This window comes from Gracilinanus agilis, chromosome 5, assembly GCF_016433145.1.
Source record: "Gracilinanus agilis isolate LMUSP501 chromosome 5, AgileGrace, whole genome shotgun sequence".
NCBI lineage: Eukaryota > Metazoa > Chordata > Mammalia > Didelphimorphia > Didelphidae > Gracilinanus > Gracilinanus agilis.
Window position 1 is genome coordinate 226469778 of NC_058134.1, and position 15662 is coordinate 226485439.

General features: G+C 39.6%; 1 protein-coding gene across 1 annotated transcript in view; it reads right to left on the reverse strand.

Moving 5' to 3' along the window:
- STAB2 (stabilin 2) overlaps positions 1–15662 on the reverse strand; it is a 183309-nt gene that overhangs the window by 117412 nt on the left and 50235 nt on the right. The window contains exons 14-19 of the mRNA XM_044679478.1: positions 15559–15615; positions 15337–15462; positions 11271–11324; positions 10265–10345; positions 7807–7959; positions 1003–1065 (exon numbers count right to left, since the gene is read on the reverse strand). Of these exons, the coding sequence (XP_044535413.1) occupies positions 1003–1065; positions 7807–7959; positions 10265–10345; positions 11271–11324; positions 15337–15462; positions 15559–15615 (534 nt within the window). The remainder of the gene's footprint in view (positions 1–1002; positions 1066–7806; positions 7960–10264; positions 10346–11270; positions 11325–15336; positions 15463–15558; positions 15616–15662) is intronic.

The following is a 15662-nucleotide window of genomic DNA, read 5'->3' on the forward strand; positions in this document are numbered from 1 at the left end:
AGGAAACTCTATAATTCAATAAATCGGAGAGCAGGCTCTGATCTGAGGAAATCAGAGATCTCATTCTGATTCCCATTTTTTACCTGTCATTAAAGGAGTTGGAGACCCGGCCTTTTGGCCACCATTTCCTTCCTGGGTGAGAATCATTCATATGCTTGTGACCCACTCTGTCACAAATTTTACATTTTTTTTCCTTGACAAGAAGACAAAATAGGTCACAGTGACTTCCAGAACTAAGCATGAGAAGAAAGTATGAAGCCAGATGATCTGGGTTCAAAACACTGAGTGCTCTTTACTATTATTGATGAAATGTGGGAAAGAACTTGATCAAGAGGTCAAGTTCCTTCTCAGTTCCTTCATCTGTAAAATGAAGGCACTAGTCTTATGAGCCTCTCAGGTCCTTTCTAGCTTTAAATCTATGATCTGACATTTTGTCCAAAATTTTTTTCTTTTGGAATAGATCTGTGATTTTAGATTTCTCATCTGTAAAATGGGGACAGTAAAAGCACCTCTATCCCAGGATGGTTGCTGGGATAAAATGAGATAATATTTTTAAAGTCTTTTGCAAAGCTTAAAGTGTTATATAAATCTTAATATAATTATTTCATTGGTGTAGGGAGTTCTTTCTATTGGTACAGCTCAATACACACTTTGTAAGTTATAGATTTATAGAAGAATTGCCTGGGATGCTAAGGTCAAGTGACTTGTCCGAGGTCATCTAGTCAGAGCATATCAGAGACAGGATTTGATCTCAGGTTTTCTTGACTCCAAGATTTGCCCTTTATCCCCTACACCATGCTACCTTTTTTAAATTAGCAAGTTTTAAACCAGAAAACAATAGAGTAAGAGCTAGCCTTTCAACATTCCAGTTAAATAAATACCTATTTTAAATGAAAAACAAAAAAAACAAACAAAAAAAGACAAAAAACCAGCAAGAAGAAGATGAAAACCCATCTCTGTTCCCAGGCTTTATTTGTAATTGTATGAAACATTCACACTCACCAAGGGTTCTGAGTTGGCAGGACAGACACTCCAATATACCATGGAGCAGCTCACACATGTGCCCTGAAATAAGAACAAGGATGACTCATACTGAGACCTTTCCAGGAAATGCCAGTTGAGAATTATTGGCTGACAAGATCAATGAAAAGGCTGACTCCACACCGTGAAAAGGTATCATGGGAAAATGAACCTTTAAGTCATTCATTTCCAATCTCTCCAGTAGAATCTTAGAATTAGGAGGGACTTTATCAGCCTTTGAGTCCAATCTATGCTGTTCAATTGTTTCAGTATTGTCTAACTCTTTGTTACCCCCTTGTTAGTTGTTTTCTTGGCAAATATACTAGAGAGGTTTGCCATTTCTTTCTTCTGCTCATTTCACAGCTAAGGAACTAAGGCCAATAGAATTAAGTGACTTGCCCAGGGTTACACAGCTAATAAGTGTCTGATTTTTATTTTAACTTGAGAAGATGAGTCTTCTTGACTTTAGGTCTGGCACTCCATCCATTGTGCCATCTAGCTGCACCAATCTATACCTGAGTAAGAATCCATGATACCTCAAACCCAAACAATGGCCATCTAGTCACTACTAAAAGCCTCTAAAGATGGGAAATTCTCCACTTCTTAAGGCAGCCCATTCCGCTTTGGGACAGCTCTTACATGGAAGTTTTTCCTGACATCAAGTCTCAGTTTATCTCTTTACAACTTCCCATCATTACTCTGAGCTCTACTCTCTGGGAGACAGACAGAGGAAGTTTAATCCTTCTTTCACTTCAAATATTTAAGACATATTTTAAGTGTCCCCTGAGCCTTCTCCAGCATTAATTAACATCTGTAGATCATAGAATCATAGATCTAAAGATTAGAAGGGACCTTAGAGGTCATTCAGTTCAATTCCCTAATTTTACAGATGAAAAAACTAAAGCCCAGAGATGTGACAAATGAATTGCACAAGGTCACAGGTAGTAAGAGATCTTGGAAGGATTTGAACCTAGGGTTTCTGGCTCCAGTCACTTTCTTTCCTCTTTAATGTTCTTCTCCTATAGAATCTCCTCTATTATGATTTCAAACCCTTCTCGGTTGCCTTCATCTGGATGTCTTTCAGCTTATTAATATCTTTCCTAAAATATAGTTTTTAGAATGTAACACAATAGTCCAGATGTGCCATTAAAAATTAGTCAAATTGTTCCCAGTGTTCTTCCAGGCCTGGGCATATTTCCCAGCCTCTTCTCTCTGCACCTTTCCCAGAAAATATTCATACATTTAAAAGTCTCATTAATATCCTCCTAAATCATCAAATCAAATGGAGATTCAAAGGATCATAGCTCCTGTTTAGAGAATCAGCCTCTGTAGAGCAGGAAGGGAACTTAAGAAGTCTGTCTAGAATCCAACCACCTTATTCTGTCTGTATGTAATGAGGAAAACAAGGCCTGGAGAGAAAGATGAGAGAAGACAGCCAGAAGAGAAAGGGAGGGAGAGGGGAGGAAAAAAGAAGGAGAGAGAGGGGGAAGGTGGAAGAGAGGTCTCTCCTGTTGAATTTTAAGTTTCTTGAGGGCAAGGACTATCTTTTCTCATTATGTATCCTCAAGTTAAAATATCCTCAGTGCCTAACAAAATGTCTGGCACATGATAGGCTCTTAATAAATGTTTTTTGATTAATTGATAACTGTCCTCAGATACTTCCTAGATGTGTAACCTTGAGCAAGTCACTTTAACCTGTCTATCTCAGTTTCCTAATCTGTACGATGAGAATAATAATTACACTTATATCCTAGGATTGTTATGAGGATAAAATGAAATGTGTATAGAAGCACTTTCCCAAATCTTAAAGCATTATATGTTTATTGCTATTATTACTAGTACTAGTAGTGGTGGTGGTAATATTTGTATTAGTGATGGCGGTGGTAGTAGTAGTAGTGATGGTGGTGGTGGTAGTAGTGGTAGTAGCAGCAGCAGCAGCAATGCCCTCTGTGGATAGAATACTATTCATTACCCTGATGCCAAGTGCCACCTCCATCCATCCCTCTCCTTATCCCTAGGTAATTTACTTAATACAGATTTTCCTATCTACTTTTAAAATAACTCTTACCTTCTGTCTTAGAACCAATACTCTGTATTGGTTCTAAGGCAGAAGAGCAGTCAGGGCTAGGCAATGAGGGTTAAGTGACTTGGAAGTATCTGAGGTCAAATTTGAACCCAGGACCTTCTCTTTCTAGGTCTGGCTCTCTATCCACTGAGTCACCTAGCTGCACCCCCCCATCTGCTTTTGAGAATTATTCCCCCCAGTTAATGGATTTCCACTTCCCAACCTTTCTACCCTTTTTAGAAACTTTCCTCTGGCCCCATCCCAATCCTCACCCAGGTAAAATGTCTGATGAGGCCATGGCTCTTCTCCTACTTCAATGAGCCAAGCAGCTGTTCCCAGCTGCTTCTGCTTGTGTTTTGATGAGAAAGGAAAGTCATTTGGGCTGGGGGGAATTGCCTTTGCATCCACCTGCTCCCACCCCCATGGTTCCAGGTTAGCTGAGCTTCCTCCCAGTCACCTTCTATCTCCTGCTATTTGGTCTGCCCTCTGTGGCCAAGCAAGACAACTCTGTTCTACCTTCCAGACCTCATGCTAACCCAATGATATCCATTGTCATTAAGCACTTACTTCCCAGCTCACTTCAAACTCTGGAGGGAAGAGGTCATGGGCCTATTCTATCTTGCTCCAATGGATAGAACCGATGGGAAGACAAATTGTCTAATTTCCAAGAAGAACTTTATAATGATAAGGAACACCCTGTGAAAGAATGACTTGCTCCCTGAAGCAATGAGCCCTCAGAAGAAGTGTTCAAATGTCATTGATTAGAATAGTTACTGTGGGGAAGCCCAAATCGGCCTTCATGCACCTTCTATCCATCAATATTGGTTCTGCCCTTCGTGGCCAAGCAAGACAAGTCTAATCTATCTTGCAGATGACCTGCTAAAGAAATGATAACCATTGTCATTGAGCACTTATTTCCCATAGGGTTGACTGTGCCACTAAGAGAGTCAGCTTACTGGTTCCTATGGAAAAACTGGGTCTCCAAATCCCCGTGGGTGGCCAAGGTCTCCTGACATGTTCGATCAAGCAACACAAAACATTTCTTCAATTAAAAAATACTCCCTTTCACCAGATACCATTCTCACCCTGCTGGCATCCAGCATGTTTCACAGAGAAAGAACACTGCTGCATGGAGCCACATTCCTTCCGAGAGGGGAGTCATAAGGGCATAATGCATAATCAGGCCCTGGGGATCTCGCCCAAAAGAAGATGACCGGGAGGAAGCTCAGCTAGCCTGGAACCATGAGGGGTGGGTGGGATGCAAAGGCAATTCCTCCCAGCCCAAATGACTTTCCTTCCTCATCAAAACACAAGCAGAAGCTGCTGGAACAGCTGCCAGACTCATCTAAGTAGCAGTAGACCCATGACCTCATCAGACATTGTACCTGGGTGAGGTTTGGGATGGGGCCAGATCTAGACCAACTCCTTTACCTTACAGTTGAGGAAACTGAAACTGTGAGGGGATGTGACTCGAGTGTCAGAGGATGCTAGATTTAGAGCTAGAAATGATCTAATTCAATCCCCTATTTTTTTAAGATTTTTGTTTTTAATTTTTTAAATCTTTAACTTCTGTGTATTGACTTATAGGTGGAAGAGTGGTAAGGGTAGGCAATGGGGGTCAAGTGACTTGCCCAGGGTCACACAGCTGGGAAGTGTCTGAGGCCAGATTTGAACCTAGGACCTCCCGTCTCTAGGCCTGGCTCTCAATCCACTGAGCTACCCAGCTGCCCCCAATCCCCTATTTTTTTAAGCAGATAAAGATGTTGAACCTTATAGAGTAGAATGACTTTCTGAGGTCATCCTGGTGCTGTCCAAGGAAGAGACTTGGGACATTTCTATGTTTTTGGAGACCCAGTTTCCCCTAGATACTACTAAGTTTATTCTCCTAGTGACATTTCCAACCCACAGGGAAGTAAGAACTTCCATCTGTAAAAAGACAGAGTTGGATTAGATGCAAAATGGGGGTTGGATTGGCTCAGCTTTTTGGGAGCCATTATGAGACTAAAAGTAACTATTCAGAATGTGGTTGTGAGAGTCCATGAGGTACCAGTTGGAGAGCACTCAAGAGAAGGCACTGCACTGATATAAAATATTATTACTTCAATAAATTTGGGCTTGTGGTATCCATAGCAACCTGTAAAGTATCCATATAGCAGTAGGGAACTTTAAGCCATTTCAATTTGAACAGGATAAGTCAAAAGGTTACCATGGAAGCCAGAGTAGACTCCAAGGGGTTTCATAAACTCGGAGAATAGCAGTATTTGTCATTTTAAAAGCACTTGGAAAATTTAGTTAATTGGTTAACCCAGACATATCTTGTGAGGCATCCATTTTATTCCCATTTTACAGAGGGTAAAATTGAGGGATATATTAAGACCGTACATTATAGAGCAGATGCAGATTCACATTGGCAGAGGGAATTTTCTCATTGGGAGTCCTTGACATGAATTAAAATGATTTAGCCAAGTTCACTCGGCTAATAAGTGGCAGAGCTGGGTTTCAAACCTGGCTCCTCTGACTATAAAACCAGTACTCTTTCTACTGTACCACAATATGGCAGAAAAGCCCCCTCCTCTCCCCAAAGTCAGACTATCTCAGGGGATGGAGAACTGGAGAAAGGACCAGATAAGGATCTCCTAACCTTACCAAAGGCAAAGAGTTAGGACTAGAGAAGAGATCATCTAGTACTGACCTATGCATTTTACAGATAAGGAAACTGAGACTCAAAGAGATTAATCTCTTTGCCCAAAGTTGCCTAGAAGGTAAAGAACAGAGCTAGGACTTGAAATTGCGCATTTAACTTGTCCCATCATAGAATTTGGAGTGGAAGGAACTCCATAGCTCACTGAATTAATTTAGCAAAAATACTACATATCCAACAACATCCCTGCAGCTTTTGCTCAAAGACTTCTAAAAGGGGAGACAGACTTCCTCCTCAGGTAGCCCATTCCACTTTTGTTCAGCTCTAATGGTTAGAAAGATTTTCATTATTTCAAGTCTAAATTAAACCTTCTTACAACTTCTCCCCACTGGTCCTAGTTTTGCTTCCTGTAGCTAAGCAGATCCTCCCTCTTCCATAGGCAGTCCTTCAAATACTTGAAGACAGATCTCATGTCCCACTCTGAGTCTTCTCTTCCTTAACCTGAAGATCTTCATTTACTTCAGCTGATTAAATGGCATAATGTCAAGGCCCTGTCGATATTAAGGGAATTTTGTAGTTGTTGTCTTCTGATTCTTTCTAACTTCCTTCACTGTGCTACTCAGAATTGAGAACAACTCTTCATGTGGAATATACCAGCCCCATCAGAATGGAAGCACTTTGGGATCAGGGATTGGCTCCATTCTTTTTTTTTTACTCTTGTTACAGTGCTTGGTGCTACATAAATTAAAATTTTTCAATTTAAAAAATAAAAAAAATTATTGTTGATTGATTTCTCTCCTTTGGACTAGTATTTTGTAACTTTCCCCTGCCTCTTGAGTAGTATTGGTTGGTCCATGCTACACAGTGAATCAGATGAAGTCCAAGGCTTCTGAGGTCCTTGGTTAATCCACAAGATTTGTTAAGATTTGTTGAAGAGAGGTTCAATAAGACTTTTAATAAAACTTGGGTTTGAATGCCATCCTAGATACTTATTGGCTCTCTTATTTTGGAAAATCACCTACTATAGAGGTTCGGCTCTATATTAACAGGGATTTGAATGGCACTTGGATTGCATCAGATGAATAAGAACAAAATAGAATGATTGAGAACAGTCAGGCCAATAGTTAGCTCAGGACTGCTCCAACAGGCATTGAGCTTGGGATTTATTATATACACCTTTTAAGAGCAGTTTCTTACAAAGCACAATTGAGTTCACAGCTGTACAGACACCCACGGTTATAGAGTTACATCATGATTGACATATGACTTACAAAAAAATTCTCTCATGAAGATTATGCCCGGATGAAACATCATCTAAGGTTGAAAAAAGGGTCTCACTTTATCTAAATGCTATTTTAGTGAAAAAGCTTCCATACTTCAAAAGCTATCTTAAAGAATGAGCCTTTAATATTGTGAGGTTTATTTAGTCATTGGAAAGTACCTAAGTGAGGGTGGAATTTATCTGGCCTGCCATGCCAAGGCATCCTTGAGATGTCTGGAATAGGGAAAAGAGATGCAGAGCAGTTTCTGCTAATTTTTGCTTTTTTTCAGCTTGGGGACTTAGAGACTTTCTATAAAACTTGAGGCTATCCTAGAAAATTAGATTATGATGCTTTCCAGTAAGAAAAAGGTGTTGATCATAAAAGGAGTCACAAAGAGGGGTCCAGATTTTTATCTCAGATGAGTCATCCTGTCTGTGTCCTGACTTGCAAGGCAGAAAAACCAAGCGTAGGGCTTTGCCAAACTATGTTAATCTTGATGGGGTCCAGATAAAAACTCTATCTAAGGACCGTATCTCTCTGAATGGCTCCTGACAACCTACCTGCTATGAAACTCAGTTTCTTTGCCTGTAAAAATAAAGGGGTAGGACTCAGTGGCCTTTAAGATCCCTTCTAATTCTAAAATCTAAGATATTATGAGCTCATGAAGGTGTTTTTATTCTACTGTCTGTCTCCCAACTGAAAGGAGTATCACTTTTCTTATATTTTGTTAGTTTCTAGACTCAGATTCTTATCAGCGCTGGGCAAGTCACTGAATCTCTCTTTTAGATCAACTCTATCTAAGATCCTGTTAATCTTACCAGCTTCATCTCCCTCTGTGTCTCATCACACCGATGGGGAAGAATTGGAACAATGGAGGGAGGGATAAGAACACCTGCAAGAGTATAGATTCGACCATTTTTGGCAGTCACCTCAATTTCTTCCATTGCCACCTCATTGGCCAGGATCTGTCCCTGAAAAAGAAAAAAATAGCCATAGCATAGCATATTCCTTGGGAACTCAAGATTTTCCTGAGCTATCTTGTATCATGGACTGACAATTCTTGGCATTATTCTTGTGAAAGAGAGTCCCCCAAAGAAAGGCTTGTCCTAGGAAGTATGATATGATAACATCACATTAAAAATCTTTTATTGGATGGAATTTCAGTGGTGTAGAGAACTCCGAAGTGAGAAAAACATAGTACTTGACATCCTTATCTTCTCTTCCTTTTCCTTCCCCTTTCTTCCTTTCTTGTCTTTCCTTTCCCCACCTTTTCTCTCTCCCTTTTCTATCCTCCCTTTCTCTCCTTCCCTCCCTCTCTTCTATCCATTCATTTACCCATTCATCTATCCCAGCCATTCATCCATCTACTCATCCAACCTATATATACCAATGTAAATCACCTCCTGATGAATCTTATAGAATTGTCTACAGCAGTGAAGTCAAATACAAATTGGGGCCATTAAACCATATGTAAACATTTCTGTTAGCAGTGTATTGACTTGTAAAATCTCATACTAACATTATCTATATTTTATTGTATTTTATGTATGGCATTAAATGTTTCTCAATTCCATTTTAATCTGGTTTGGGAACAATTTGAGTGTTATGGGCCCCATGTGGAATGCCCCACATGTTTGACACCTCTGGCCTAGAGCACTGAGAAACTAAGTTACTTGCCTAGGATCACATAGCTAGTATATGCCTGTTGTTCAGTTGTTTTGATTGCGTCCCACTCATGGTAACTCCAAAGGGGTTTTTCTTGGCAAAAACACTGGAGTGGGTTGCCATTTCCTTCTCTAGCTCATTTTATAAATGAGAAAACTGAGGCAAACAAGGTTAAATGTCTTGCCCAGGGTTACATAGCTTGTATGTATCTGAGGCCAGATTTGAATTCATGAAGATGAATCTTCCTGACTCCAGGGCCAGTGCTCTATCCACTAAGCTACCTTGATATCCAAGTCTATGTCTTAACATGTAGCATCTCCTTTCCTCTAGGATTATCCTAGATTCAAAACAATGGAATCTTAGCATTGGAGGAAGAAAGGGGAGATTAGGAAAACCTTCCCCTATAAGGGAGAATTTGAGTTGAATTTTGAAGGAGCCAGGTAAGCTAAGAGGTAAAGGTGAGGGGAGAGAACATCCTAAGCATGGAAGAAGGCCAGTGCAAAGACTCAAAAACAAGAGAGGGAACATTGTGTGCAAGTAATAGCATATGCATAGAGAAGGTGGGTATTGTGTGATGAAGACTGGAAATATCCTAGGAACACGGGTTTAGAGCTGGAAAGAATCTTTGAAGCCACAGAGTTCAACCCCGTTTATTTTAATGATGAGGGCATTATATGATTTTGCCTCCAATGGACTCAGTTTCCCCATCTGAAAAATGAAATAATTGGGTTATATTGCCTTTGATGCCTCTTTTAGCTCCATGCCCATGATAGTGATGTTAGAGGTCATAAAGAGGGACTAGAAATTGAGATTATGCCCATTAATTGGCGAATGGCTGGATATGTTATGGCATATAATTGTGATGGAATATTATTGTGCCATAAGAAATGACAAACAGGTTAGTTTTAAAAACATGGAAAGATCTACTTGAAAGTGAACTTGAAGGAAGAAAGAGAAAATTATATACAGCAACAGAAATATTGTTTGAATAATGACTTGTGTATGACTACTTCTGGAGAAAGAACTGATCTGACAGAAACATAGCAATTCCTAGTTTTATGTATACATATATCTTTTTGTTAAATGATGTTTTCTCTACTATGGGGAGGGGAGGTGAGGTGAGAGATACCTGGGAATTATAATGTAACAAATAAACAAATTAATTAAAAAAGAAAAGAAAAAGAGACATTGGAGTTTGTAGAGTAGAGGGAATGACATGGTTAGATCTGCACTTTAGATCAGGTATGTGGAGGATGGATTGGATGGCAGAGAGAATCATATAGGTCCATGTTGGCAAACCTATGGCATGTATGACAGAGGGGGTTGCTTCCTTCCCCCTATCCACCAAGCCTGAGAACATTTCTCCCATCACCTGCCCCTCTGCCTGCAGCCCAATGGGAGTGCTTCCTCCCTCCCCTGTCTGGGGTAAGGAGGCAGCTCACATATGGCATGAGAGTGCAGCTTGGGCACTTTGTCTCTAAAAGGTTCACCATCACTGATATAGGGGGTGAGACACTGACCTAAAGCATTTGTGGAATAACTTGTGAATCAATGACTGCTTGATGCCCTAATCAATGAAGCTGGTCCCAGTAGGAGAAAATTTGGACTTACATTGCTCGTTGTATTAAACTGTATTATCTGGTTGGCCATGCTTCTGATGTGGGGTTTTGAGATGATGTTGGCAACCTCCAGCTGAAATGAGCCAAGCATGAGAAACACATAATCGAGACCAAATCATTTTACCCAAGCTGTCATGGGAAAGAAAGGAGACATTTTCATCTGCCTTTCATTTTTCCCTTTTAAAAAATAGATTTGGAAGCTTGTGTTATCTTGAAGACTCCATAGATGAGATGTTGATATCTCCCAAGGGGAAAACGAGAATGGTGCAGGCAGCATTCTCATTCAGCTATGGTTTAGGTTACATGGCTTCTGAAATCCCTTTCAACTCTAATATCCTTCTGCAGGTGGAGTTTCCCAGCAACCCAGAACCTCAGAATTGGAAGTGACTCCATAAGTCATCTAACCCCACTTGTATTCATTTGCACACATACAGACACATACACACACACACACACACACACACACACACACACACACACACAAACTTTTGCGACCCGCCATCAGAACTGTTATTCTGCCTCAACTTGAGAGGGCCTTTAGTGAGGAGGCCATCTTCTCTAGAGGTAGCCTACTCCACTTTTGGACACTCCAATACTTACAAAGTTTTTGCTTTCATAAGCCCAAGTCTTTCTCTTCCAGGATTTTTCTCCTATCTCCATGATCTGGAGCCAAACAAAATTACTTAATGCCCTTTCCACATGATGGTCCTTCAAATATTTGAATATGGTTTTCATGTTGTCTGCTCAGGATTATCTTCTTGAAGTTAAACATCCCCAGTCCCTTCAATTCATTCTGCTATGGTATGAATTTAAGGACCTTCACTATCACCAGCCCCAAACAGAGGAAGTTAGGGGATTCTAGTTTAGAAAAGTCTCTTTTCTAAGGCCAAAAGAAAATCTCTCAATGTTTTAACAATATTTCAGATTTCTTGTCCCTACCCTCTTTTTGCCCCTGAGCAGGAAAGCCTGAATGAGGTAGAGAGAACTGAAATACCCACCTGAGTAAATGGGACAATATGATATCTGACAAGTTCCAGAAGTTTTCGAGACCCCTGTGCAAAAACAAAAACAAACAAACAAAAAACAACCCAGAATACTTATTTAAACATCAGAGAATGAAGAGCAAGGTGATCTTTCAGAAGCCTTGTCCCAGGGAAAAATAGGTACCTTCTTCACAGAATCACAGAGATGGTGCTGGAAGGGTCTCAGAGATCTTTTAACCCAACTCTTTCATGGTGTGGATAAAAGTGATAGCATAACAGAATCAGGTTTGGAAGGGATCTCAAAGGTCATCCTGTTAAACTCTTTGAATTGCCCAAGGTTATACAAGTACTTAGTGGCAGAGGCCAGTGAATTCAGGTCCTCCAATTCCTCATGCACTGTGCTTGGGTGATTCTAGGGAGTCCTACATCACCTATGGCATTCTTCTGTATAGAATGAGTCCATTGCTTATGTCATGGTGTTTCTCAAAAGAAGACCAAGGTATGTTTGCATTTGAGAAAATTTCCTTCCACCAAAGAATTCCAACAGCATTAGATTACTGAACGAGGACAGCAGCGCCACTAGAAAGAGTAGAGAGAAACTCCTTCTCAAAGCTCTGTCCTCCAAATTTAGGCTTGGAAAGGATAAACAGAAGTTACATAGGAAGTACAGACTTTACAGGGCATCAATCCTTTTCTGCACATTCCTGAATGAAGGAATGTTACTGAGGAAAGTGGGCTGGATTTGGAGTTAGAGAACCTGGTTCAAATCCCTCAGCTTAATTCCTCAGTGACCTTGGTCAAGTGCCTTAGCTTCCTTGGGTCTCAGTTTCCTTCTGTATAAAATGAGGAGATTGGAGTAGATGGCCTGCGAAGTCTCTTCTGATCCTACAGCTATGAATCTATGACATTCCCTGGTCTGTGGGAAACTTAACCTCTGATCTCCTGACAAAAGGATCCATTGGAGAAGGAAATAGTAAACCATTCCAGTATCCTTGCCAAGAAAACCCCTGGATAGCTAGGATCCATGGAGTCATGATGAGTTGGACACGACTGAACAACAACAAAACCTCTGACTGAGGCAAACTAATTTAAAAGGAAAAGAAGCATCAAGTGCAAATTTGAAACAGGCGTCTTTGGACTTGGGGAAAATCTAGGAGTGACTCATTTTTCTTCTTTTTTAGAAAGCATTTCCAGAGTTAGACTTAGGGTCGTGGGTCCATCAAGGAAGATGACTATCCCTCCATGGCTTTCTCCAGTGCAGTAGGGTGAGAAACTGTTCCTAATTTAGCCAAGCTGCTCTTCAAATGACTGACAGACAATCCATCAACAGAGGAGGATTTTTCAGCCTGTCAGAGTTTGTATTCACTTATCAAAGCTTTCAAGAATTCCAAAGATTAAAGTAAAAATAAAATACTTCCCTGTCTTTGAGGGGAGGTGGTGAAAAGGAAGTAGAAGTTTTACAATTCCAAGCAGAGAGAAGATAGGGGTCTTCCTTGTGGGGAGCAGAGGGGTACAGAGGAGACATCTGGAGATTTGGATTTAATTGACTCTGGTTCAAATGATGCCTCTGTTACAAGGAGCTGTGTGCTCTTGGACAAGTCACTTTTTTCTTATGTATAAAATGAGAGTAGTTACATTCGAAGACCTCTGAGATATCTTTTAAATGCCTCAGGAACCCAAGAGGGAGGATAGTGAGAGCAGATGTTAGCAAAAGGCAGAATTAAGACAAATAGGATGATTTAGCTTTTTCTCCTTTCTTGGTAGATTTCTTTTTTTAAACCCTTAACCTCTGTGTATTCGCTCCTAGGTGGAAGAGTGGTAAGGGTAGGCAATGGGGATCAAGTGACTTGCCCAGGGTCACACAGCTGGGAAGTGTCTGAGGCCGGATTTGAACCCAGGACCTCCCGTCTCTATGCCTGACTCTCAATCCACTGAGCTACCCAGCTGCCCCCTTTCTTGGTAGGTTCTTGAGACTTGTTAATGTCTTGTTCTATACCTCCTCTGTGCTCTGGGGATATAGTTTATATATATCTAAATATTTTTATACATATTTCTCCAAAAGGAATGGAAGCTCCCTGAGGGAAGGGCTGTTTCCTTCAAGTTTTTGTAGCCTCAGTGCTGGTAAAAAGTACGTACTTGATAGATGTTTATTGATGAGTTGAGTACATAGTAGTAGATTTGAAGGTAGGATATACTAAAAAACACTATAATGTCTCAAAAATGTTTAAATATTTTTTGTTTCTTTGTAAATTTTGAAGTTTAGTTTTAAACATTGAATTTAGTTTCTTGAATATGTGATACAGAAAAAAACAACATTGCTTTTTATGACTGTGTATTCAATAAATGTTTGTTTTAAATAAAAATTCCTTGGGTCCATACCTTATAGAAATGTGCTAGGCATGTCTGTGTTTAAGAGAGAGGATAAAGGTGGGTGAGGAGTACTGAAAAGTGGGAGTGATGTTAATGACAAACCAATAAGAGGCTCTTGGGCACAAAAGATAAGTTCGGGAAAGCTAAAGCAGTCTCTTTAAAAGGAAATGCAGGAACAAAAGAAGGAAAAGACTGAATGATCCTCCCAAATTGGTTATTTTCTCTTCAACTTGTTTCATAGGAATTTTTAAATTTTATTTATTTACTTGATATATTTACTTTTTATCTTTAGTAATTTAAAATAATAATTTAATAACAATTTAAATGAATTTATTTATTCTATTTTATACATCTTTAATAGCCTTGCTCTAAAGCATCATCTTTAAAAGTAGTATTTAAGATTTGCTTAAAATTTATCTCATAAGGAAGAATTATTTTTATGTATTAGAAATGAAACAATTATGGCTTTAGAGTTGCTCTAGTAGAGTGCCATCTTCTGGTGTTTCTGGAAAAGCGCAAGACTTGGAAGGTTAAGCAAGAATTGGGAGGTACTTCTTCCCCCTGGTGGTGGTGCCTTTAAGTGCAGGGAATAAGTGAGTCAAATCTTTCTCTTTAAAGGACTGAAACTACAAAATAAATGCCAGAATCCTAGATCTAGAGCTGAAAGGCAACATAGTGGCCATCTAGGCCAATCTGCTTGTTTTTACAAATAAGAAAACTGAAGCCCAGAGAAATTAAATCACTTGTCCAAGGTTATAACAACTAGTAAATATCAAGAGGGAAATCTGGAGTCAAATCTTTTAGTTTCAGAGTCAACATTCTTTTTGTGGAAACCTTTAATTTAATAAAACTTTCATGTTTAAATATTAATTTTTTCTGGCTAGAAAAACTGATATTAATACTTCCTTTAATATGGTCTCGATAAATACTTGTTGTTTTTCAAAAAGTATGTGTCAAGGAAATAACCTTGTTTATAATATAAGATTTTTAAAAGCTGAGCTCTTTGCTATGATCTTCTCTAGTGGTGTGACCTTGGCAAGTTATTTTGTCTCTAGTGAACAAGTTTCTATTAAGTTCCTGCCGCAGTCACTGTGCTGGGGATACAAAGAAGGCAGCCACCCCAAAACTCAAACACAACCCCTGCCCTGGAGGGACTTACAATCTGCTGGAGGAGACAGTATGCAAACAATTAAAATTATTGTAACGATATTATATAATTACATGTCATATGCACCATATAATTATTATAATGTATAAGAATTATGTGATCACTTAACCCCACTTGCCTCAAGTTTCCTCATCTATTAAATGAGCTGGAGAAGAAAATAGCAAATCATTCCAGTATCTTTGCTAAGAAAAGCCCAAATGAGATCATGAAGAGTAGGACATGACGGAAGAAGACTGAACCACAAAAGAGTAGGTGATCAAATATCATATTGGCATATTATATACTATAATAATAGCTAGTATTTATATAGTGATTTAAGGTTTGCAAAAACTATATAAGTATTATCTCGTTTTATCCTCACAACAACTGTATTAATATCCCCATCTTACAGATGGGGAAACTGAGACAGACAGAGGTCAAGTGACTTGATCAGAGATGCACAGAGGCTGAATTTGAACTGAAGTCTTCCTGACTCCAAGTTCAGGGCTCTATTCATTGTGCCACTTTGCTCTCTCTACTAGTTAAGATATCTGACTCCAATACCTCTGCAGAGAGAAGATAGTCCAAAACTCCATCTTTCATGTTGTTCAAGGCTTCGTTACTGGGAACAAAGATGGTATACGGTCCACCAACACCATCCTCATCTAAGGCGTGGCCCACATTTGTTACCTGAATTTGACAAAGGAAAACTTATGGACAGTCAAGCTTGGATGTGCATTTGCAAACATTCCCCAGGAATATAGGAATGAATGAGCAGAAACCTACCTCCAACAGGGACCTGAACTTGCTGTATCTTGGCTGTAGCATGGTCATTATGGTTTGCTTAAGGGAGAAAAAGACAAATATGCCATCTTACCACTTAGGCTTTG